Source organism: Lepidochelys kempii, chromosome 23, assembly GCF_965140285.1.
Source record: "Lepidochelys kempii isolate rLepKem1 chromosome 23, rLepKem1.hap1, whole genome shotgun sequence".
Taxonomy (NCBI): Eukaryota; Metazoa; Chordata; order Testudines; family Cheloniidae; genus Lepidochelys; species Lepidochelys kempii.
Window position 1 is genome coordinate 8,695,358 of NC_136402.1, and position 24,194 is coordinate 8,719,551.

The window sequence follows — 24,194 nt, forward strand, 5'->3', positions numbered from 1 at the left end:
GCAGAGGACTGAGAACACTGACACAAATGATACATTGAGAGGTAGAGTTGTAGCATGTGTAGAAGATAAATTCTACATGGTTCAAACAGAGGAAATACTGTTGAGCTAATTCTGAACGTGGGAATCCCTCCAACTCACCACTTCAGGTGTCACAGAAGTTGAAAAAACGTATTTTCCTATCCCTAATCCTGCTCCTTGTTATATTTAAAATAAGAAAAATGATACAAAACCCAACTGCTATTCAGCACAAGCCAGTGCATTGTGAGAACAACTGGGAATGAGACAATTTGTCCCTAGTGGGGGAACCTGGTGACTAACAATCAGTTTACAGTGGGAGGAAAAGTATGAATATGATGCTCCAAATATGTTTAGACTAGGGGAAGTTATGTCAGGTCTTGAGGAAATTTGCTAAATTTCCCTGGCCACTATACATGGGCTATTTTCTTTCTTGAAAAAATAGTTGTGTTTTTACATCAAGATAGCTAACCAGTGCAGTCAGGGCCCAGGTAGATTTAACTTCTATGCACCTAGTTGAAGTGCCTCCCACTTCCCCACCTGGGGCTGATGGACAGTCCTGTTGGAGGGACACACACTTCCATGACATAGGACAAAGGAGTTGGTGAAAAAGAAAAAATTCTGAGATTGACCCCAAGGAAGGGTGAGTGCAAAAGGGAAAAGCAGACAACTCAGCTGGTGGAGCTGAGAGACCACGATGACACAAATGCTGCCTTGAAGTTCATTATGAAGGAATTAGCAAAAGGAAAATAAAATCTTTTCTCAGCCCTAATCAAGGTTTTTATGGTATTTATCTCCCTTGCAGCTTGTCTGATAATAAATAAGGGCTGAACTCTGACAGAATTTCCCACATTCAGAGAATTCATAGGATCTCTCCTTTGTGGATCCTTTGATGCCCACTAAGGTGTGAGCCATGAGCAAAGGTTTTCCTGCACTCACAGCATTCCTAGGGGTACTCCCCTTTGTGAATTTTCTGATGTGTATTAAGATTTAAGCTCTTGAGTGAAGGTTTTCCTGCCTCACATCATTCATAGGAAGAACAGGAGGACTTGTGGCACCTTAGAGACTAACACATTTATTTGAGCATAAGCTTTCATGGGCTAAAACCCACTTCATCGGATGCATGCAGTGGAAAATACAGTTATACACACTATAACGAGAGTGATCAGTCTCTTGTTGGACTGCTGAACTGGAATTAATTTGCAAACTGGACACCATTAAATTAGGCTTGAATAAAGACTGGGACTGGATGTGTCATTACACAAACTAAAACTATTTCCTCATGTTTATTCCCCCCTCCGCCCCCCCCCCAATTCCTCACACATTCTTGTCAGCTGCTGGAAATGGCCCATCTTGATTATCACTACAAAAGGTTTTTTTTCTCTCCTGCTGGTAATAGCTTAACTGATCACTCTCGTTATAGTGTGTATGATAACACCCATTGTTTCATGTTCTCTGTGTGTGTATATATCTATCTATCTTCCTACTATATTTTCCACTGCATGCATCCGATGAAGTGGGGTTTAGCCCACGAAAGCTTATGCTGAAATAAATGTGTTAGTCTCTAAGGTGCCACAAGTCCTCCTGTTCTTTTTGCGGATACAGACTAACATGGCTGCTACTCTGAACCCTGTCTGTCATCATTCATAGGGTTTCTTTCTCATGTGGATTTTCTGATGTGTAATAAGGGTTGAGCTCTGAGTGAAGGTTTTCCCGCACTCACAGCACTCGTAGGGTTTCTCCCCTGTATGGATTCTGTGATGTATAATAAGGATTGAACTCCGAGTGAAGGTTTTCCCGCACTCATGGCATTCATAGGGTTTCTCCCCCGTATGGATTCTCTGATGTGTAATAAGGTGTGAGATCTGAGTGAAGGTTTTCCCGCATTCACTACATTTATATGGTTTCTCTTCTGTATGGATTCTCTGATGTGAACTAAGGTTTGAGCTCCAAGCGAAGGTTTTCCCACACTCACTGCATTCGTAGGGTTTCTCCCCTGTGTGGTTTTTCTGATGTTTAATAAGATTTGAGATCACAATGAAGGTTTTCCCGCACTCCCAGCATTCATAGGGTTTTTCCCCTGTATGGATTCTCTGATGGCTAATAAGGGATGCCCTTTGAGTGAAGGTTTTCTTGCATTCACAACATTCATAGGGTTTCTCCCCTGTATGGATCCTCTTATGTGTAATAAGGTTTGAGCGCTGAGTGAAGGTTTTCCCACACTCACAGCATTCATAGGGTTTCTCCCTTGTGTGGATTCTCTCATGTGCAATCAAGGTTGAGCTAAGAGTGAAGGTTTTCCCACATTCACAGCATTTATAGGGTTTCTCCCCTGTGTGGATTCTCTGATGTGCAATGAGGGTTGAGCTCCGAGTGAAGATTTTCCCACACTCAAAGCATTCATAGGGTTTCTCCCCTGTGTGGACTTTGTGATGTTTAATAAGGGCTGAGCTCTGAGCGAAGGTTTTCCCGCACTCACAGTATGCATAGGGTTGCTCTCGAGTATGGATTTTCTGATGGCTAATAAGGTGTGAGTGCCTACTGAACTTTTCCCCACACTCAGTGCATGTGTTATTTTTTTCTCCCATGCATATTCTCTGCTGGGCTGTGGTTTCCTTGAGGCCTTTGTGAGTTCCGTGATAATTAACAGATTTACCAAATTTCTGCATTGGCTGGTTTCCCTGCCACTTCTCTGGAATGTGCTGACTTTCACAGGCTTTTCCCTGCTCACAACTCCTGGATACACTCCCTTTGCATCTTTGCAGTAACGCCCCAGTTGGCTCCACTTGCTCATCATCTTCCTGCTGAGGATTCTGCTTCTTGGTCTCACTCACCATCCCATCACCTGCTGGGACAGAGAAAGAAAAACCTCAGAAACAGGAATTGATAAGGGGAGAACAAATTAAAAAAGCAGCTGCAGATGGAAAAAAAATCCCTAAAGAGGAGAGAAGAGGGGATCAATTCTGCATCCAGTTTGCATCCAAACACTCAGGGAGAAGCGAGTTCAGGGAAGGGGCTTGTGACGTTATTGACATAATCTGGGATCGTGTAGATCATTGTTGCAACCAAGGTCCTGTAGTGGCACCAAATCTTGTATAAAGGGGGTCAAATAAGGTGTCTAAGACAAGGTTATGGTTTGCTGGTTATGATTATGCTGTCTATATGTGTGTATCATTTTTGTAGTTAAAGTTATGAATATTGGCTCTATACTGTCTGTATTTCAAACTTATGCTATGCTTCTGAGTGACACCCCAGACAAGTTGGTGTCAGCTCTGCCTAGCCTGCTTGATGGCCCATTAAGGACCATCAGCTATACAACTGACCCACTGAGAGAAGGCAGATACACCTTGTGTCAGCAAGGTATGCAGGGACTTGCCCATGTGACTCCAAACTCCATTTTGCTGTAATTTTCCACAGTAAGAACAAAGAGATGTTCTTACACCTGGAAAAGACTATAAAAGGCTGATGCCTCATCTCCATCTTGTCTTCAATCCTGCTTCATACCTCTGGAGGAACTTTGCTACACTGAAGCTTTGAACCAAAGACTGAAAGACCCATCCCAGCTGTGGATGCACTCCAGAGACTTGATTTGAACCTGCAGTTTATTCGATCACTGTTACAAGCCTGAACCAAGAACTTTGCCATGACTGTATGTCATTGATTCCATTTAACCAATTCTAGCTCTCATCTATATCTTTTTCCTTTTATGAATAAACCTTTAGATTCTAAAGGATTGGCAATAGCGTGATTTGTGGGTAAGATCTGATTTGCATATTGACCTGGGTCTGGGGCTTGGTGCTGTGGGATCGAGAGAACCTTTTTTCTTTTACTGGGGTATTGGTTTTCATAACCATTTGTCCCCATAACGAGTGGCACTGGTGGTGATACTGGGAAACTGGAGTGTCTAAGGGAATTGCTTGTGTGACTTGTGGTTAGCCAGTGGGTTAAAACCAAAGTCCTCTTTGTCTGGCTGGTTTGGTTTGCCTCAGAGGTGGAAAAAGCCTTGGGTTGTAACTGCCCTGCTTTGGGTTGTAACTGCCCTGCTTTAAGCAGTTTGTCCTGAATCGGCACTCTCAGTTGGGTCCCACCAGAACCAGCATCGTTACAGGGCTACTGCCAGGAGGTAGGATGGGTAGGAAACCATGAGCAATATCTGCCCTGAGAATACGACACCTGGTGGGGACAATCCTGAATTCAGAGACCTCACAAGGTCTTTGTTGCGAATCCCAGCTTTTCCTTCAGGTACTGACAGTTTCTGAGTTGGTTTAATGATTGCTCACCTGTGCAGGTGCTGCTCAGGATCTCTCTTTCCTCTGATCCCTGGAGATCTGAGGCCCATGGCTCTTCCCCTCGATCCAGTTGGGAGATTACATCAGGTTTGGAAACTGGAAACCCTGCCCAGGGGAAAGAAGACAAGTGAGATCAGGTGAATTCATAGGACATTTGTCACCCACTCAGAAAGTTCTGTTATTTTAACTCCAGACCATATTAAATGAGTAAAATCCTGGGGCCAGTTCCCCAGGTGCTCAAAGGTGCAGGACACTCTTCTTATGAGGAATTTAATTGTGCCCATGTCTACTGGGAACACACATTGCCAGACACTCATGATCAAAGGGGCTCCTAAAACCCAGAGCAGGTACCTCCATATCCCAGAAAGGGAAGACTCCAGTCAGTGTGGGCAGGCTGAAGCCCAGGGAAACTGGGCACAGAACCTGTGCAGGCCAGCGAGGGTCCCGAGATGAGCCCTGCTGGTCTGGCTGAAGACTGAGTCTAGGGAGGCCTGCTGAAACACCACCAGCTGCGGGTACCAAAATGGGCCCCAGCTGGGTGGATGAAGAAGGCAGTGCCTCTGGGAGAAGCCTTTTAGAGCTACGGCCCCATACCAGGGACTGTATACCCTGGAAGGGGGGGCAGTGCATGTGGCTCGGCCGGAAAGCTGAGTTGCTGAAGACCTGCCGAGAGAACCATTCTGGGGTGGGCTTGCACTTGCAAGAGCTGGGTGCCACCCTGAAAAGAGACTGTGATTGCAGGCATATCGACCAGAGAAAAGGAGGTGCTCACGAGAAGTGGGCGCTGACCCCGTTACAGATGGTATGTAATATCTGGCTAACATAAATCCTAGGAGGTGTTATGAACTTCAAAGGACTCTGAAAAAAATGTGCTAGACAAAATTTAAGTGGGATTCCTAGAAAACACTTGGGGGAGGAGAAGTCAACTTCTCACCTCCACAGCAAACCCTATGGAAGCTGCACCATGAGGAGAAACCATTGCCTGCTGATCACCTGTTACATGAAGACAAGTTCAGAGGCCCAAAATGGATAGAAGAGTGACTCACAGATGCATGGGCAAGCTTCTTCTGAGCTAACAACTGTTAGCTTGTGACCACAGGGTAAAAAACTCTTGGTGGAGTTTGAAGGTCTGTTCACCTGCTTTAGCCCTTGGTGGGTTTGGGGTGATCTCTGGTAAGCTTATTATCATGCATTTAGGTTCTTATATTGTTTTTAATATGATCTCTCTGTAATGCTTTTACCCTGATTTTATCATTGTTTTCTGGGAACGGTCTGTGCGGTAACTTAGGTACGCTGCTCAAAGCCCCTGAGGAAGGAAGGGAAAGCGGGCTTGCTGAGGGGATCTGCCTTGCTGGGGAATTCACAGTGTGGGCAGGGAGATGTGCCGCCTGGAAATACCCCAGTCAGGAGGGAGAGACATGTGGGTTTCTACCCCAGAGAGGTGACTGCTAGACAGCCTGAGAGTGGGTGCCCTTGCTGGACCACAGAGGGGGAATACAGGTACAATGACCCTGAATAGTGACATGGGGAGCAAAGGATACAATAAGACATTTGTCACCTTGATAGACAGTGGTCTCTGGACACCAGTACCCTAACCATCATCATGAGTTTGTAGGTGTCCTAGAACAGAGGAGCTGTACAGAGGGATGGGAAGGAGGATAATGAGGTCGCTCTGGGGATGTTTATGGGGCGCTCCTCCAATGAGCAGCATGGGAGAAAGCAAAAAACAACAGAAATGTAGGGCTGGAAGGGAGCTCAAGAAGTCATCAAGTCCAACCCCGTGCTGTGACAGGACCCAGTGAATCTAGATCCCTCACAGGTGTTTGTCCAACTTGGTTTTTAAAATTTCCAATGACAGGGAATCCACTTCTTTCCTTAGAAGCTTATTCCACAGTAAACTATCCTTAGAGTTAGAAACTTTTTCCTAATATCTAACCTAAATATCCCTTGCTCCATAATAAGCTCATTAAGGACCTGGCTGAAGAGACCTCTGAGTCATTATTAACAATCTTGGAAGATGTCTTCAGGTCAGCAGGACCTGATTAAATACATCCAAGAATACTTAGGGAACTGGCTGAAGAGAACCCTGAGTCATTGGCAATTATCTTTGAGAACTCATGTAGAATGGGAGATATCCCAGAGAATTGGAAAAGGGCAAATATAGTACTTATCTATAAAAAGGAAATAAGGACAGCCCACAGAATTATACACCAGTCAGCTTAATTTTAGTAATTGGAAAGATACTGGACCAAATAATCAATCAATCAATTTGTAAGCATCTTGAAGAAATAAGGTGAAGTACCTGTCACCATAGATTTGTCAAGAATAAATCATATCAAACCAACCTTACATCTGTCTTTGACAGGGTAACAAGCCTTGTGGATGCAGGGAGCACTAGATGTGATATATCTTGACTTTTAATACTTTTTCCATAAACAAATTAGGGAAATATAGCCTAGAAGACCTTCAATAAGGTGGGTGCACAACTGGTTGGAAAACCATAGTCAGAGTAGCTGTCGAAGGGCATATCAAGTGGGGTCCCTCAGGGAATCTGTCTGGGATCCAGTTCTACTCATTATGTTTATAAATGGCTCCAATAATGGCATGGAGGGTACACATAAAGTTTGCAGACAAACCCAAGCTGGGAGAGGCTGCAAACGCTTTGGCAGACAGTATTAGAGTTCAAAATGATCCTGACAAACTGGAAAAATGGCCTGAAATAAATAGCATGAAATGCTAGAAGGACAAATTCAAAGTAGTACACTTAGGAAGGAATAATCAATTATACAAATATAAAATGGGAAAGGACTGTTTAAGGAGGAGTACTGCAGAAAAGAATCTGGGGGGTTGTGATGCTCTGCACCTCAGAGGAAACTCCCAGCACCCACATGTTCATCCTTGTAAAATGATAGCGTGGTATCCAATGCAAAGTTTGTCACATCAGGTGTCTTTGGAAGGCTCATGAGGTACTGAGCATTCTTGTTATAGTGATGTTATAGTAATGTTATAGGTTATAATTTCATATGTATATAGTTATGAGGCTGAAAATGTATCCTCGTGGCTTAAAGCAAGCCCAGACAAAAACTCTCCAAGAGCAGAGAGGCAGTTCACACCTCATCAAGGGATGTATGGGACAAACTCAGCCCAGCCTCATAGGAATAAAGGACACTGGCCTAGGCAACAACAAAGGATCTGCTGGACTCTGGAGTGAGTCACCCCCCCCTCCTTTGGTCAGTTTCGGACTGCAATGAGGTAATGGTCACCTGACTCTGAAGGGTGGGGGCAAAGCCAAGAGGGAAGAAAGGACACGATAAAAGGGAGAGATGTTTGCCATGCTCTTCCTCTCTCTTCCACCTCCATCTATCACCCCCAAGTGACTGAAGCACTGATCAAAGGGGAGAACCTGGCTGAAGAGCAACCAGCCAGGCTGTGGTGAGAAGCATCTAAGTTTGTAAGGGCATTGAAAGTGTTAAGATCAGCCAGCCAGTAGAACGTGTTTTGCTTTTTTTTTTTTTTCATTTGACCAAATCTGACTTATGTTTTGACTTATAATCACTTAAAATCTATATTTATAGTTAATATATCTGTTTGTTTATTCTACCTGAAGCAGGGCATTTGGTTTGAAGCCTGTCAGAGACTCTCCTTGGGATAACAAGCCTGGTACATATTCATTTCTTTGTTAAATTGACAAACTCAGATAGCTTGCAGCATGCAGTGGGCATAACTAGACACTGCAAGACGGAGGTTCCTAGGGTTGTGTCTGGGACCGGAGATGTTGGCTAGTGTCATTCGGTTGCACAATCTAAGGAGCAGCTTACATGCTAGAGGCTTTGTGTGAACAGCCCAGGAGTTGGGGTTCTCACAGCAGAGCAGGGTAAGGCTCTCTCCCAGAGTCGAGGATTGGAGTGACCTAGCAGATCACCGGTCCAGATAACACCAGAGGGGAATGTCACAGGGTTGTAATGGATCACAAACTAAATAGGACTAAACAATTTAATATTGTTGCAAAAATTGTGAATATCATTCTGGCATGTATAAGCAGGAGTGTTGTAAGCAAGATCCGAGAAGTCATTCTTCCACTCTATTCAGCACTGATAAGGCCTCAACTGGAATAATGTATACAGTTCTGGGCACCACACTTCAGGAAAGATGTAGACATATTGGTCGAAGTCCAGAGGAGAGCAAAAACCAAAAATGATTAAAAGTACAGAAAACATGACCTATGAGAAAAGACTGAGAAAACCAAGGGTTTTTTTTTAGTTTGGAGAAGAGAAGATTGGGTGGGGGGACATAACAGTCTGCAAGGCTGCAACATAAAAGGCTGTTATAAAGAGGAGGGTGCTAAATTGTTCTCCTTATCCACTGAGGACAGGACAAGAAGTAAAGGGCTTGAATTGCATAAAGGGAGATTTAGGTTAGACATTAGTACAGGGGTCTCAAACACATGGGTTATTTTCTGTGGCACGCCAGCTCCCCGCGGCAGCCCCGCCCCTCCAGCATTTACCTAGAATGGCTCCAGCCCGGCGTGCACCAGGGGCAGGGCAGGCTCCCTCCCTGCCTGACCTGCCCCTGTGCCGCTCTGGGAAGCAGCCAGGACCTGGGGGAGGGGGGCACAGGGGTGTTTGTTGCCCTGGCCGCTCCTCCAGGTACCTCCCACGAAGCTCCCATTGGCTGCGGTTCCCCGTTCCCCTGTAGGTCCCGGCTGCTTCCCAGAGCGGCACGGGGGCAGGGCAGGCAGCCTGCCCTGCCCCTGGTGCGCGCTGGGCTGGACCCGCCCCCCAAACTCCTCCTGCAGCCAAACCCCCTGCCCTGAGCCCCCTGCTGCACCCCACACCCCTCCTGCAGCCGAACTGTCACGGAGTGTGGGGGAGTCTGGGGCCTGCACCCCTCTTCCTGGGATTCACTGTGACTCTCAGCCAGCCAGTAAAACAGAAGGTTTACTGGACAATAGGAACACAGTCTAAAACAGAGCTTGTGGGTACAACCAGGACCCCTCAGTCAAGTCCTTCTGGGGGGCAGGGAGCTTAGTCCCCAGCCCTGGGGTTCCCTATGTTCCACCACCCAGCACCAAACTGAAAACAACCCCCCACACCCCCCAGCAGGCTCTCTCCTACAGCCTTTGTCCAGTTTCCCAGGCAGAGGTGTTACCTCTCCCTCCCCCTCCTGGCTCAGGTGACAGGCTCTCAGGTCTCCCATCCCCAGTGAAACTCCCCTGCCACATTCCCAGGTCAACACTCCCCCCTCCCTGCTGCGTCACACAACCCCCCTGCCCTGAGTCCCATGCCACACCCCTCCTACAGCCGCACCCCACCCCCCTGCCCTGAGCGCACTGCCGCACCCCTCCTGCACCCCAACACTCCCTCCCAGTCTAAAGCCCTGAGCCTCTGAGGGTCAGAAGCCCTGAGCCCTCGCCCTATCCAGGACCCTGACACCCCTCTCCTCCCACTGCAGCCCCAACCCCTGTGGGGTTTGTCTGCACTGCTGCCTGATTGAGGACTTCTGGCTCCACAGGGTGTCTGGTTGACTGGTAAGTCTGTAACTCTGATGTTCATATGTTTGAGGTTCTACTGTATCCACTGGATCACTCTTGTCCATATGTATGTTGACTCCCTCAGTGAATTCTAATAGATAAGGCATGATTTCTCTTTACAAAAGCCAAGTAGACTCTTCCCCAACAAATCGTGTTTATTTATGTGTCTGAGAATTCTGTTCTTTACCATAGTTTTCAGCCAATTTGCTCGGTACCGAAGTTAGCCTTCCCAGCCTCAAACTGCCAGGATCCCCTTGGGAGCCTTTTTTAAAAATTAGTATTATATTAGCTATCCCCAGTCTGGTATAGAGGCCGGTTTAAGTGGTAGGTTACATATCACAGTCAGTAGTTCTGCACTTTCCATGTATGAAAAGTATTTCAGTACAACTGGGCGAGTACCATCTAGTCCTCGTGACTTATTCATGTTGAAATTATCCATTTGTTCCAAAACCTCCTCTATCGACACCTCAGTCTGGGACAGTTCCTCAGATTCACCAGCTAAAAAGAATGGCTCAGGTTTAGGAAAGTCCCTCACATCCTCTGCAACGAAGACTGATGCAAAGGATTCATTTAGCTTCTCTGCAATGGCCTTGGCTTCCTTGTGCGCTTGTTTAGTATGTCAATGACCAAATAGCCCCACTGATTGTTTGTCAGGCTTCTGATGTACTTTAAAAAAAAATAAAAAAAAATTGGTGTTAGTTTTAGTGACTTTTTGTAGTTGCTTCTCAAATTATGTTTTTGGCCTGCTAATTATACTTTCACACTTGACTTGCCAGAATTTTTGCTCCTTTTATTTTCCTCAGTTTGACTTCCAATGTTTAAAGGATGCCTTTTTTCACCTCTAACTGCCTTATTTACTCTTTAGCCATGGTGGTATTTTCTTAGTCCTCTTACTGTTCTTTTTGTCCCCATTTGGGGGTACACATTTATTTTGAGCCTCTATTATGGGATTTTAAAAATGTTTCCATGTAACTAGCTTTCTCACTTTTGTGTAGTTTCTCTTTCTGAAGTTAAATGCTATAGTGATAGAGTTGTTGGTACTCTCCCCCCTCACAATGATGTTAAATGTAATTACATTATGGTCTCTATTACCAAGTGGTTCACTTCTTGGACCAGATCCTGTCTATCACTTAGGACTAAATCAAGAATTCCCTCTCCCCTTGTGGGTTCCAGGACTAGCTGCTCCAATAAGTAGCCATTAATGGTTTCTAAAAACTTAACCTCTGCATCCCATCCTGAGGTGACATCTACACAGTAAATATGGGGATAGTTGAAACCCCTAATTATTATGATTGAGTTTTCTATTTTAACAGCCTCTCTAATCTTTCTGAGCATTTCATAATCACCATCACCATCCTGGTCAGGTGGTCAATATCATATTCCTACTGCTATACTCTCATTATTCAAGCATGGAATTTCTATCAGTAGAGATTCTATAGCACAGTTAGATTCACTTAAAATTTTTTCTATATTTGACACGGTTTCTTTCACAGTTACTCCTGGGGGAATTTTGTGTCATTGTGCATATGCAGAATTCATGTCCCCTGCAGATTTCTTTGCTTCCCCGCAGAAAAACTACTTCTGACAGGGAAGCAAAAGGAAGCCGCAAGAGTGGCCAGGCACCCCTCACGGCAGCGCAGGCAGGTTGGTTCAGGCACCCGGAGCAGCTGGTAGAGACATAAACCACCACCAGGGGGCAGGAGGGGGAGGAGCTGGGCAGTCGTGCATGTGAGAGAGACACTCTGTCCCTCCTGCTTGCTATTGGGGTGTGTTCGGCATGGAGGGGCAGGGCTTCAGGGTATTTCTGAGGAGTTAGGTATGGGGCAGACTCTGTCCCCTCAGGCAGAGAAGAATGTAGCAGCCTGCCTGCTTAGTACATTGTTCCTATTGTCTTTGTGAATTCCCCTAGGAGTATAAAACAGGTAAAAGTTTGAAGGTGCCTTTACAGTGCCAGAGTGCTGGAAAGGACAGTGTGGCCTTATAAATGCTTAGGGGGCTTCCGTGATTAGAACGAGCCTAAATTTTTGGACTAAAAAAAATGTGCTGCATGAACTCCTTGCCACTGATGTTTCTGGAGATGGTCAGTAGCCAAGACAAATTGTGAGTCTGATTCCCCAGCCCCACTTGCTCTTCAGTTGCCTGCGATGTAACACTGAGCATATTAGCCAACAAATATATGCAGCCATAACCAGAAATAGAGTCAAACCTAGCTACATTACTGTTAGGCAAGGAGGCTTGGGGAGTTCCTCCCATACTCCCCACTCCCATTCTCTATCCATTTTATTGTAGTTTAAATTACCTATATAATTGAAACAGCATGATTATATTGCGTTATTTTGACAAATAAAATTCGCAGAATTCCCCCAGGAGTAATATAGTGCCACTCTGCCACCAGCACAACCTACTTTGTCATATCCTATGTCATTCCAATTCCTATATCGTTCATATCTTGTCTCATTTATTATAATAATTTCACCAAGTTTCTGTGATGCCTATCATATCAATATCCTCATTTAGAAGTCACAAACTAACACCAGGTTGTTTTTTTTTTTGTTTGTTTGTTTTTTTAAGTACATCAGAAGCAGGAACCCTGACAATCAGTGGGGCCACTGGGTGACAGATGTGCTAAACAAGCACTCAAGTTCACCCATTTTAGGGAATAGTTGGAACAACTTGGCAGAGCTGTGATTCTGATATGAAGAGAGGTGCATGTGAAACTTGAAGGAAGAGGTATTCCTCACTTCAGTGAGGAGTATTGTAGGTAGGCCAATAAAGGTGCACAAGGGTGTGTTCTTGTCACGACAATTGTCAGCAGTCTGGTGGCATACATGCAAGTGGTCTCCATGAGGGGTAAGTGACTCAGAAGGAATCCTCAGTGCAAGAACAAAGGGGTGGTAACATTATGGAAGTCTGAGATGGATTGTGTGCAGTAGGCTCAGTGTTTGAGTGCAGGCCAGTGGTATGTAGCTTTTGCTTTCTACACTGGACCAAACTCCAAGTTTTGCCTTAGCAAAGAGAAGGTATTAGACTTTATGCTATACTGCTCCTGTGCTCTGTAGTGGGGAGGATAGAGTGCCAGTATTTATCATTGGTCTCTTGAGGTGTTGCTGAAACAGGGCACAGTTGAGGTTGCATTGTGGGGTGTTGTGAACCTTAATTCCTCATTTTCCCCTTCTAATAACCAAGGGGATGGGAATCCTTACCCAGCGAGGTCACATTCTCATAGTTCTCCTGCATAACGTCTCTGTAGAGGGCTCTCTGAGCGGGGTAAAGCAGAGCCCACTCTTCCTTGGTGAAATACACAGCCACCTCCTCGAAGGTCACTGGTCCCTAAAAGAGCAAGAACCTGCTACTCAGTACCTGCTACCTAGTGACAACATCACTCTTGACAGGAGAGGAGGTCCAATCACATGGAAGCTCTGGGGGGCAGGCAGTGAGCAGAGTCCCATCCCCACACCCTCAGAGCAGCCAGGAAGCATCAGGGTGATGGGAGAAAGAGAGAGCCCTTCTAGCAGAGAGAAGAGGCAGTGGTCTTCCCATTCTCATCGCTCACCTAACTAGTTAGAAGCTGGTATAGGAGATGGAGCCTGCAGCAGGGCCCAGGGACAATTTCCTAGAGGGAATCCCAACACCCTCTCCATTACCAGCATCTGGAGGGGAGGGGCTGAGGTGTCTTCCTTGGACCTCACTGTGGGGTGCCCCTTCTTATCTCACAGCAGCGAAGGTTCAGGCTATAGCACGTGGAGGCTGGTACATTTTCCCAGCCCAGTTCCCAGGGGTTGTTTCCTGTTTGACAAATTACGGAATTTCCACCCACAAACCCCAGGGCTCTGCTGCTCGGATCTAGGCCTCACAGTAAACAAATCACAGCAAGTTTGTCACACCCTGTCCCCCCACTTTCTCCACCCTGTGTATTTCCCTAAAACCTCCCACCTCCAGATCAACCCCCGAGAAGTGTCCACTTCCTATATATTTATTGCCCTTCTCCCTCCAACAGGAACCCACCAACAACTCTCTGATAATCCGTACCTCAACTGGCTCCATTGCAGCCATTTCCCTTCCCTGGAAGGATGGAATGATCTGGGAGTAAAACATGAATGTTACGCTGCAGCCTGTTATGGCAAAAAGGGCGATAGAAGACATGTCAGAACAGGAAATAAATTCACATCACAATTCCCCCCAGGCTCTTTCCCTGCATACTGATGTCCTAGACCCAGGTAAATAACAGAAAAATTCAAAGGATACTTAGTAACGGGGCAGGGGAAGAGCAGGGGAGGGCATGTGTTAGAAAAAGAATTCAACCAAACACAAAGTGTCCAATAAGTTCTTGGAATGTATTGGGGACACCTGTTTCTTTCAGAAGATGGAAGTAGTAACCAGAGGATGGCCATTTTACACCTGATTCTGACTAACAAGAAGGAATTAGTTAGGAAATGGAAGGTGGAAAGCAATATGGGCAAAAGCGATCATGAAATGATAGATTTCATGATTGTAGGAGTAGCAAAAATTCTATGAGTAGCAAAATAAGAACAACAGACTTCAAAAAGGCAGACTTCAACACACTTGGAAAACTGGTAGGTGAGGTCCCATGGCAATAAAATCTGAGGTGAAAATTAGAGTCCAGGAGAGCTGGCAGTTTCTGTGAGACAATATTAAAAGAGCAATGGCAAATTATCACAAAGTGAAGGAAAGCTAGAAAGAATAGTAAGCGGGCAATATGGCTCTACCAGGAGCTCTTTAATGACCAGAAAATAAAAAGGAATCCTAAACAAGTGAAATCACAGATAAATTGCTATGGATGAGTACAAAAGAGTATAGCACAAGCACGTGGGGACAAAATCAGAAAGTTTAAGTCACAAAATGAGTTACGCCAAGTAAGTGACAAAAGACAATAAGATAAGGGTTCTATAAATATTAGGGCTGTCAAGAGATTTAAAAAATTAATCCAATAACAAAATTCTGCTCAACACACAGCTGCTGCCAAAAAAAGCTAACACCACGTTAGGATTCCTAACGAACGAGATGGAGAAGAACACCAAACATTTGTATACAAATCAAGGGGACAACCTCCAATATACTGGGACCACCATGGCTACTACAGCACTGCACACAGGATATTTTATATTAATCTCTGAGAACTGGGGAGGAAATGGGCAAAAAAGAAATATTTGATAATATGATAAAAAACAATGAAGATCTGAAGGGATTTTATATCCATATTAAATATGTGAGAACATTGGGACAATTTGACAGGACTGTCCACAGAAGTTCAACAGACAGACAGTCATAGTGCACCACCAGTCACATGGGCAGCAGGGAGCCCTTTGGGGAGTTGCGTTAAGAGGGTACGTGAGGGTGGTACGGAGCAGGAAGGCTCCCTGGCAATGGAGGGGGGCCACAGCAGGGGTGTGCAGGTGACTGGTAGCTGGGGGGAGCTGCTTTGCACGTAGTGCGGGTGTGTGCGTGGGGGGTGTGAGGAGGGCAGTATCTGGGGCTGTGTGACCTGGAGCTGGACAGTCTCCACTGGGGACACTGTCTCCTCCTATGCCCTTCCAGGCCTTGTGGCACTTCAGAGACTAACCAATTTATTTGAGCATAAGCTTTCTCTAAGGTGCCACAGGTCCTCCTTTTCTTTTTGCGAACACAGACTAACACAGCTGCTACTCTGAAACCTGCCAGGCCCTGTTGTTGGTACAGAACGGCCACCCCAGAGGCGGCCGCGTCTCGGGACTCTGCGAGCTGCCCCCGCTAGCCCCCTTCCCGTTTGGGGAATGACTCAGTTTCCCACCTAACAAAGGACAATTTGCAGCAGGGCCAACGGGTGGGGAAATATCCCACCTCCGAGGAGATTTTAAATGGACCCTGGAGAATTGAAGAGAAAGGGGGGGGGGATCTGAGCCGGAGCCTAGAGGAAGGGTCAGTCCCTGGAGCGAAAGGGGAGACACCTGCCTGGATTTTACACCCCGCACTGACAAGCGGGGAGAATTGTATCCCTGCTGGAGAGACACGTGGCCAAACCAAAGGGGGGCTCAACAGCGCCCCCCCATCCGCCACGGGGGGGTTCCAACCCCCCCCCTCCAGCCTGCCCCCCCCGACGCACACACAGGGGAACCCCCTGGGCCCCGCCACCTCTGCCCCCACCCGCGCCCCCCGAGCCGGCGGCCGCGGCCCCACCGCGGTCCAGGCCCCTCCGGCCCCGGCGCGTCCCCAGGGGCTGCGAGACCTGCGGCCCCCCCCGGGCCCTTCGTGCAGCGCCGCTGTCCCGCCCGGCCCCCCCCCGGGTCTCTCCGGCACCTGGTGCCTGCGGCTCCGGGCGGGGGCGGCGGAGCCCGGGGCGGGTCCAGCCGGAGAGACTCCCCCGGGCCCGGGGGGAGGGGGAGGGGCGGTGGGGGCCCCCTCTTGGCTCCGTCAGCCCCGGGCGCGCGCCAGCCACGGGGACGAACGGTCCGCGGGGCCCGGCAGCAGCGCGCGCGCGCACCCGGCCAGCGGCCACCCCGCCCACAGGAGGCCGGCGTGAGAGAGGGCGAGAACTACGCTTCCCAGCGTGCCCCGGGAGGCGGGCGGACGCTGCGCAGCCGCTCCATGCGCGCGCGAGGGCCGCGCTCGGCCCCGTCACCGCCGCTCCGACGACCGTCAGGAACTACACTTCCCAGCGTACCCCGGGGCCACCCTGGCCCCGCCAACCTCCCCCCCCCCCCCAGTCCCCTCGTAGAGACCCCCTCCCCCGCTCTGGCAGGCGCCTCTCGGAGCCGCTCACCCCGCCCTGAGCCCCCATTTAAACAGCAAACTCCGGTGTCCCGGGGGCGGGGCGCAGCCAGGTGCCTGGCAGGGAGGGGGACGGGCCCACCCGGGCACTTATTGACCCTGTCACTGGCCTCCTCCCTCTTTGCCCCGTTTTCTCCCTAATTCTCCAATATCCCTTTAAAATCTCCTCCGATTTGGATGTTTTCCCGCCTGTTTCCCCTGCCGCAGATTCTCCTTGTTTCGGGGGGAAGCAGGTACCCCCCTGAGAAGGGGGTCAATGGGCGCAGCTTGCAGAGCCCTGCGATCGGGCTGCGTCTGCATCTGGGGTGGGCGATCCGCTCTCTGCCGGCCACCAGGCCTGGAAGGGCACGGGAGGAGAAAGTGGCCCCAGTGGAGACTGCCCAGCTCCTGGCCACACAGTCTGGGCCACGGCCCCCGCCCGGTGCCCAGTGCAGCTAGCCCCAGCTGCCAGTCACAGAAGATCAGGGTTGGAAGGGACCTCGGGAGGTGTCTCGTCCAACCCCCTGCTCAAAGCAGGACCAATCCCCAACTAAATCATCACCTGCCCACCCCTGCTGTGACCCCCTCTCCATTGCCGGGGAGCCTTCCTGCTCCATACCACCCTCACGTACCCTCTTAAAGCAGCTCCCCAAAGGGCTCCTTCCTGCCCCTCTGACTGGTGGTGCACTATGACTGTCTGTTTATTGAACTTCTGTGGACAGTCCTGTCAAATTGTCCCAATGTTCTCACATATTTAATGTGGATATAAAATCCCTTCAGATCTTTGTTTTCTATCACATTATCAAATATTTCTTTTTTGCCCATTTCCTCCCCAGTTCTCAGAAATTGATATAAAATATCCTGTGTGCAGTGCAGTAGTAGCCATGGTGGTCCCAGGATATTAGAGGCTGCCCCTTTGATTTATACACAAAGGTTTTGTGTTATTCTCCATCCCATTCCTTATGAATCCTAACATGTTGGGGTTGAGGTTCCTGGGAGCTGCCACCTCCATTGTGATCTGTGAGCAGCTGCTGCTCCCTTCAACTACCTGAAGGTGGGTTCCAAAGAGGATGGAGCTCGGCTGTTCTCAGTGGTGGCAGGTGACAGAACAAGGAGCAATGGTCTCAAGTTGCAGTGGGGGAGGTCCAGGTTGGATATTAGGAAACACTATTTCACTAGGAGGGTGGTGAAGCACTGGAAGGGGTTACTTAGGGAGGTGGTGGAATCTCCATCCTTCGAGGTTTTTAAGGCCCGGCTTGAAAAAGCCCTGGCTGGGATGATTTAGTTGGGGATTGGTCCTGCTTTGAGTAGGGGGTTGGACTAGATTAGCTCCTGAGGTCTCTTCCAACCCTGATATTCTATGATCTTCTGTGATTCCCCGGTGGTTTCTGGGATTGAGATTGAATTTGAGTGAAGCTTCCTCTGTGCCCAGTCTCCAGCTGTAATTAGCTCCATAGGCTCCATCTGAGTTTCAATGAAGTCACACAAATGAGGGTCATTCTTGTCAGTTGCCAGCTTGTGCAGATCAAGGAGTGACTGGTTCACATTCTTCTCCAGGTGCAAGGCACACTCCATTGCTGTCAACCCATTCTCCCAATCATCAGGAGACTCCAGGTGACTGATAAAGACCTCAGGAAATGTGCTGGGGATGGGCATGAAAGTGACTCTGCACAAACAGCCCCTCTCACCCGCACATCTCTCCTCCCCTTAGGAACTGCAGGAGCCTGTCCAGCCCTAGGAGAGCGAACACCTAGGAATGGCTGTCTGTTGGCCGGGGGGGGCGGGACAGGGGAAGGGAGACATAAGTAGAGAGAGACTGAAAGAGGCAGTGGGAGAAATAATTGTGGGGAGAGATTCCCAGATCTCTAACCTGCCCACACATACTTATTGTGCATTTTTATTTTTTGTGTCACAAAGGGCTAGTTCCACCTGCTTTCCATCTACTTCGATATCAGCAGTGTAGTTCTCAGACTGTTGGCATGTAGACCTCAGGGAACTGGTCCTTGCTGAACATGATCAGCAGGCAGGTCTTGCCACAGGCACCATCTCCCACAATCACCAGCTTCTTTCTGATGGCTGCCATTGCTCGGCCACGGGACTCGCTGGCTCTGGCTGCTCAGGCTCCGCGGCACTCCTGGGCAGATTCACTTTCCTGTGAACGAGATGAGGTACAGGGAGAGGAAAAGCCAGTTTCTGACTCTCCCTGTACCCCCTGCTGTGGGAGTGTTCTGCCCTGGGGACAATGTCAGGGGGAATCCCCCAAAGTCACTTCTTTTGTTCTACTCTTATCTCAATTTGCAAAAAGAAAAGGAGGACTTGTGGCACCTTAGAGACAAACCAATTTATTTGAGCATAAGCTTTCATGAGCAAATAAATTGGTTAGTCTCTAAGGTGCCACAAGTCCTCCTTTTCTTTTTGCGAATACAGACTAACACGGCTGTTACTCTGAAACCTATCTCAATTTGGTTTCTTTGTTACTGGGAGGGTTTTAAAATATCTCTCTGGTTTAGTGCTAGTGGGAGGGGCTGGGTCAATGCTGTAATAAAGTGGCCAAACATTTCCTCAGAACAGAGTCATAGAACTGTAGGGCTGGAATGAACCTTGAGAGATGATCTAATCCAGCCCCCACCACTGCGGTGTCTGTCCATCCCGCCCTTAAAACCTCCAGTGATGGCCATTCCACAACCTCCCTTAGTAACCTATTCCTGTACCAAACTAGCCTTTTTCACAACCAAGTCACATGACTGACTCAGATTCAATTTGTGACTCACTATAACCCCCCAGATCATTTTGAGTAGGGCTGCCCCCTAGCCAGTTAGTCCCCATTTTGTAGTTGTGCATTTGATTTTCCTTCCCGAACTGTAGTACTTTGCACTTGTCTCTATTGAATTTCATCTTGTTCTTTCAGATCAATTCTCTAATTTATAAAGGACAATCTGAATTCTAATTCTGTTATCCTATGTGCTTGCAACTCCTCCCAGCTTGGTGTCATCTTCTAATTTAATAAGCTTACTCTCCACTCCATTATCTAAGTCATGAATGAAAATATTGGCTAGTACCAGATGCAGGACTGGCTCCTTTGGAACCCCGCTAGATACATCCTCTCTTTGAATACAGTCTTTCAAGAAATTGTACATCCCTTGTAGTCCTTACATATGTAGTGCTCCCTCTCCACCCGGTTACCTTCTTTAATGCCAATATGCTTACCGGTTTTGATGGACAGGTCTGGGTTCTTCTGGATCCCGCCACCCACTCAGTATCTTCTTTATTTTTCCCTATGAATTTATTTGGCAGTGCCTCCACTCTCCTCACTCCTTCCTGGCAGGGTCACCAGGGCAGCTTGGGAGGAAAATTCTAACCACAGGGTAACCCCCACTTACTTGCCAGATAGTTGGAGACTCCCAAGAAACATAAAACACTATTCTTAGGGTCACCAGTGCCCATGCTGATAATACCTGTGACTTTCCCCAGTCACGTGACCTGATGTAACAAATGTAAGATCAGTGTTCCGTTGGTACGCGTACTTTGTTAGGGCCCTTGATGACCTATGACCACGATATCTTCTCTGCAGTGGTTTAGCAGTGTGGCTGACTGGGATCAGTACAGCCCAAAGGACTCACAAGTGGGAGGAGGTGATAAGTCCCTCCCAGGTTTAATATGCAGCAGGTTATAAAATCCCCAAACCCTTACTCCCTGGCTTAAGGACACAGTTCAGGGAGTAGGGGGTCCCCAAAACAATTTCCCTGACTAACTAAAAGATGGTGCACTCACAAACTCCATGAACGATCCTCAGGTTCAGACTCTTGACTCCTCGGTCACTGCAGAGGGGCTGATCTCTGTTGGCAGGGATCCTCTTCAGTCAGGAGTCAGGCTGCTTTTGGTCTCAGGATTTCCCCTCACCACACAGGGGTGCAGGGCTCAAAGTGCAGATTACACAACTGTACTAAAATCCAAACTAGTCTCCTAGCCCAGCGTCCAGACACACTCGCAGCAGGCAGCAACCCTGGACTAGCAGCCAGAGCAGAGCTGACCATGTGGTGGCTGGTCTCACCTAGGGAGCTGGAGGGCGAACTCAGCCTGGCTGGGGAACTTTCCCAGCAAAACTCTACAAACTGGGAGTCATCAGTGCAGAAGGAAAAGCCCAGCTGAGGGATCTTGCTGTCAGGTCCCTAGAGGCCAGTTCTCAAGGGGAACCCTCCATGCAGACCTGGGATTCGCCAGCTCCCCACACACCCAGTCCCGCCTTTGTCCTGGCTGGCTCCAGACCAGACTCAAAAATGGCTTCTCCCCTTTTCTGAGCCCCCTGGGAGGGCCTCTCACTCCCTCTTGGTTGCCGGGCGGACTCTGAGTCTGCCTTGGCTCCCCCTCCCTACCAGGGACAGCATGCCTCTCCTTGAGCTGCCGGCAGACAGAGCCCCAGGAATCGAAGTAATCTCCTTGGGGGTTACACATATACACACATTTCCCTAGTTTGCTTATGAGGGACTTGTCGAAAGCCTTACTAAAATCAAGATATGCTCAAATAAATTTGTTAGTCTCTAAGGTGCCACAAGTACTCCTTTTCTTTTTGCAAGATATGTCATGTGTACAATGTCCTCCAGATCCATAAATCCAGATGCCTGTGAAAGCGGGAAATTAGATTGGTTTGGCAGGATTTTTAGTTAATAATCCATGCTGGCTATAACTTTACTATCCTAGGTGCTTATAAATTGATTATTTAATATTTTTTTCTCTCCAGCTTATGATGCTGCACTCTATATGATTTTATGAAAGTATGCTAATGAGTGTGAATATAATGTAACTGGAATATGCTTCCTACAAAAGGTCTCTTGTAAGTTTATAATCTACTGAGTGTGGTCATCCTATTTGTATACATGTATCATTCTTGAATCTGAAACTAGAAATATGAAATATAACTCTGAGGGCCTATTGTAATTATGCAAAGTGTGGATCATTAATGGTGGTTTGGAATCTTGATGGCTCTCATCAACTAGGACAATTGACTGTAGATGGCTCTGTTTACTTGTAAGTCTTCCTGTATACCTGTGTGCTGGCAAGTGGGTAATGAAGTCTTACAGTAACATGTGCTCATGTCACCTGAACCCTAATCCATCTTTAACCTGGTGCTTTTCCATTTAGAAGGAGGGGTGGGAACCCAGAGAGGGACAAAGGATTCCCACCTTGTGCAAAAGCTATATAAGGGGGTGGAACAGAACAAAGGGGGCTGCAGTCATGAGAAATCCCCTAACTAACAACTGAGCTGTAACAAAGACTGTACCAGGGGAAAGGATAGTGCCCAGACTAGGAAGGTGTCCAGTCTGTGATGGAAGCTTATTGAAACATCTCTGAGGGTGAGATTTTATCTGTATTTAGTTTTCTTACTGTACTAGGCTTAGACTTGCGTGTTTTGTTTTATTTTGCTTGGTAATTCACTTTGTTCTGTCTGTTATTACTTGGAACCATGTAAATCCTACTTTTTATATTTAATAAAATCACTTTTTACTTATTAATTAACCTAGAGTATGTATTAATACTTGGGGGGCCAAACAGCTGTGCATATCTCTCTATCAGTGTTATAGAGGACGAAGAATTTATGAGTTTACCCCGTATAAGCTTTATGCAGGGTAAAGCTGATTTATTTAGGGTTTGGACCCCATTGGGAGTTGGGCATCTGAGTGTTAAAGACAGGAACACTTCTTAAACTGTTTTCAGTTAAGCCTGCAGCTTTTGCGGGACGTAGTTCAGACCTGGGTCTGTGTTTGTAGCACGCTAGCATGTCTGGCTCAAACCAGGCAGGGCACTGAAGTCCCAAACTGACAGGGAAAACAGGCTCAGAGGTAGTCTGAGCACATCAGGTGGAAGTCCCAAAACGGGTTTCTGTGAACCAACCCGTCACACAGGTATCTAAGTAAGTCATGACTGGTCTTTATTCTCCAGGTCCTTGTTGTTCCCCTTTTATAGATAGGTATTATGTTTGCCAGTCTTTTGGGACCTCAGCATTCTCCAGGAGTTGTCAAAGATAATTGTTAACTGTTCCAAGATTGCTTCAGCTAATTCCTCACGTACTCCATTAGGCCCTGCTGACTTTAATACATCTAACTTATCTAAATATTTTTAACCTGTTATTTCCCCGTTATGGTTTCTGTTCCTTCCCCCTCTTGGTTAAGAATCATTGTTTTAAGTATCTGCTCAGAATTAAACTTTTTTGCTGAATGTAAAAAAGGCATTAAACACCTTAGTCTTCTTGATGTCCTCTGTTATTATCTTGCCTTCCCTGGTAAGTAGAAGACCTACACTTTCCTTCACCTGTTTGTAATATATTTATAGAATCCTTATCTTATTGCTTTTATGTCACTTGCTTGGCGTAACTCATTTTGTGACTTAATCTTTCTGATTTTGTCCCCACATGCTTGTGCTACTCTTTTGTTCTCATCCGTAGCAATTTGTCCATGATTCCACTTCTTTAGGATTCCTTTTTAGTTTCTGGTCATTAAAGAGCTCCCGGTAGAGCTGTATTGCCCGTTTACTATTCTTTCTAGCTTTCCTTCACATTGTGATAGTTTGGTGTAGCTCCTTTAATATTGTCTCAAAGAAACTGCCAGCTCTCCTGGACTCTAATTTTCACTTTAGATTTTATTCCCGTGGGACCTCACCTACCAGTTTTTCGAGTTTGTTGAAGTCTGCCTTTTTGAAGTCCATTATCCTAATCTCCTTGTGCTTCTCTCATTCATCCTTCTCATGGAATAATGAAATCATCACTTCAAGATCACTTTTGCTCACATTGCTCTCTGCCTTCAGTTTCCTAACTAATTCATAGAATCATAGAATATCAGGGTTGGAAGGGACCTCAGAAGGTCATCTGGTCCAACCCCCTGCTCAAAGCAGGACCAATCCCCAATTAAATCATCCCAGCCAGGGCTTTGTCAAGCCTGACCTTAAAAACATCTAAGGAAGGAGATTCTACCACCTCCCTAGGTAACGCATTCCAGTGTTTCACCACCCTCCTAGTGAAAAAGTTTTTCCTAATATCCAACCTAAACCTCCCCCACTGCAACTTGAGACCATTACTCCTTGTCCTCTCCTCTTCTACCACTGAGAATAGTCTAGAACCATCCTCTTTGGAACCCCCTTTCAGGTAGTTGAAAGCAGCTATCAAATCCCCCCTCATTCTTCTCTTCTGCAGACTAAACAATCCCAGTTCCCTCAGCCTCTCGTCATAAGTCATGTGTTCCAGACCCCTAATCATTTTTGTTGCCCTTTGCTGGACTCTCTCCAATTTATCCACATCCTTCTTGTAGTGTGGGGCCCAAAACTGGACACAGTACTCCAGATGAGGCCTCACCAATGTCAAATAGAGGGGAACGATCACGTCCCTCGATCTGCTCGCTATGCCCCTACTTATACATCCCAAAATGCCATTGGCCTTCTTGGCAACAAGGGCACACTGCTGACTCATATCCAGCTTCTCGTCCACTGTCACCCCTAGGTCCTTTTCCGCAGAACTGCTGCCGAGCCATTCGGTCCCTAGTCTGTAGCTGTGCATTGGGTTCTTCCGTCCTAAGTGCAGGACCCTGCACTTATCCTTATTGAACCTCATCAGATTTCTTTTGGCCCAA

The 24,194-nt window shown here is 47.2% G+C and overlaps 1 protein-coding gene and 2 long non-coding RNA genes across 9 annotated transcripts in view; 1 reads left to right on the top strand and 2 right to left on the bottom strand.

The window, feature by feature from the left end:
• Positions 1–24,194, top strand: part of LOC140902316 (uncharacterized) — a 64,224-nt gene that overhangs the window by 11,980 nt on the left and 28,050 nt on the right. The window lies entirely within an intron of this gene.
• On the bottom strand, positions 1,621–16,338 carry LOC140902304 (uncharacterized). Of its 7 annotated transcripts, none has more exons than XM_073322255.1 (5): positions 16,129–16,338; positions 13,864–13,914; positions 13,038–13,164; positions 4,296–4,409; positions 1,621–2,863 (listed from the first exon to the last, which is right to left on the bottom strand). In XM_073322255.1, exons 2-5 carry the CDS (start codon positions 13,885–13,887, stop codon positions 1,656–1,658), a joined length of 1,473 nt encoding a protein of 490 aa, XP_073178356.1. In that variant the 5' UTR covers positions 13,888–13,914; positions 16,129–16,338; the 3' UTR covers positions 1,621–1,655. The 7 variants fall into 7 exon arrangements, with proteins under 7 accessions (XP_073178356.1, XP_073178353.1, XP_073178354.1 ...); XM_073322252.1 differs by having other exon boundaries at positions 13,864–13,946; XM_073322253.2 differs by having other exon boundaries at positions 13,864–13,946; positions 16,058–16,140.
• Positions 18,411–23,874, bottom strand: LOC140902313 (uncharacterized). Its single transcript, XR_012156048.2, has 2 exons — positions 20,350–23,874; positions 18,411–18,730 (listed from the first exon to the last, which is right to left on the bottom strand). It is a non-coding gene; the product is annotated as an uncharacterized LOC140902313 (long non-coding RNA).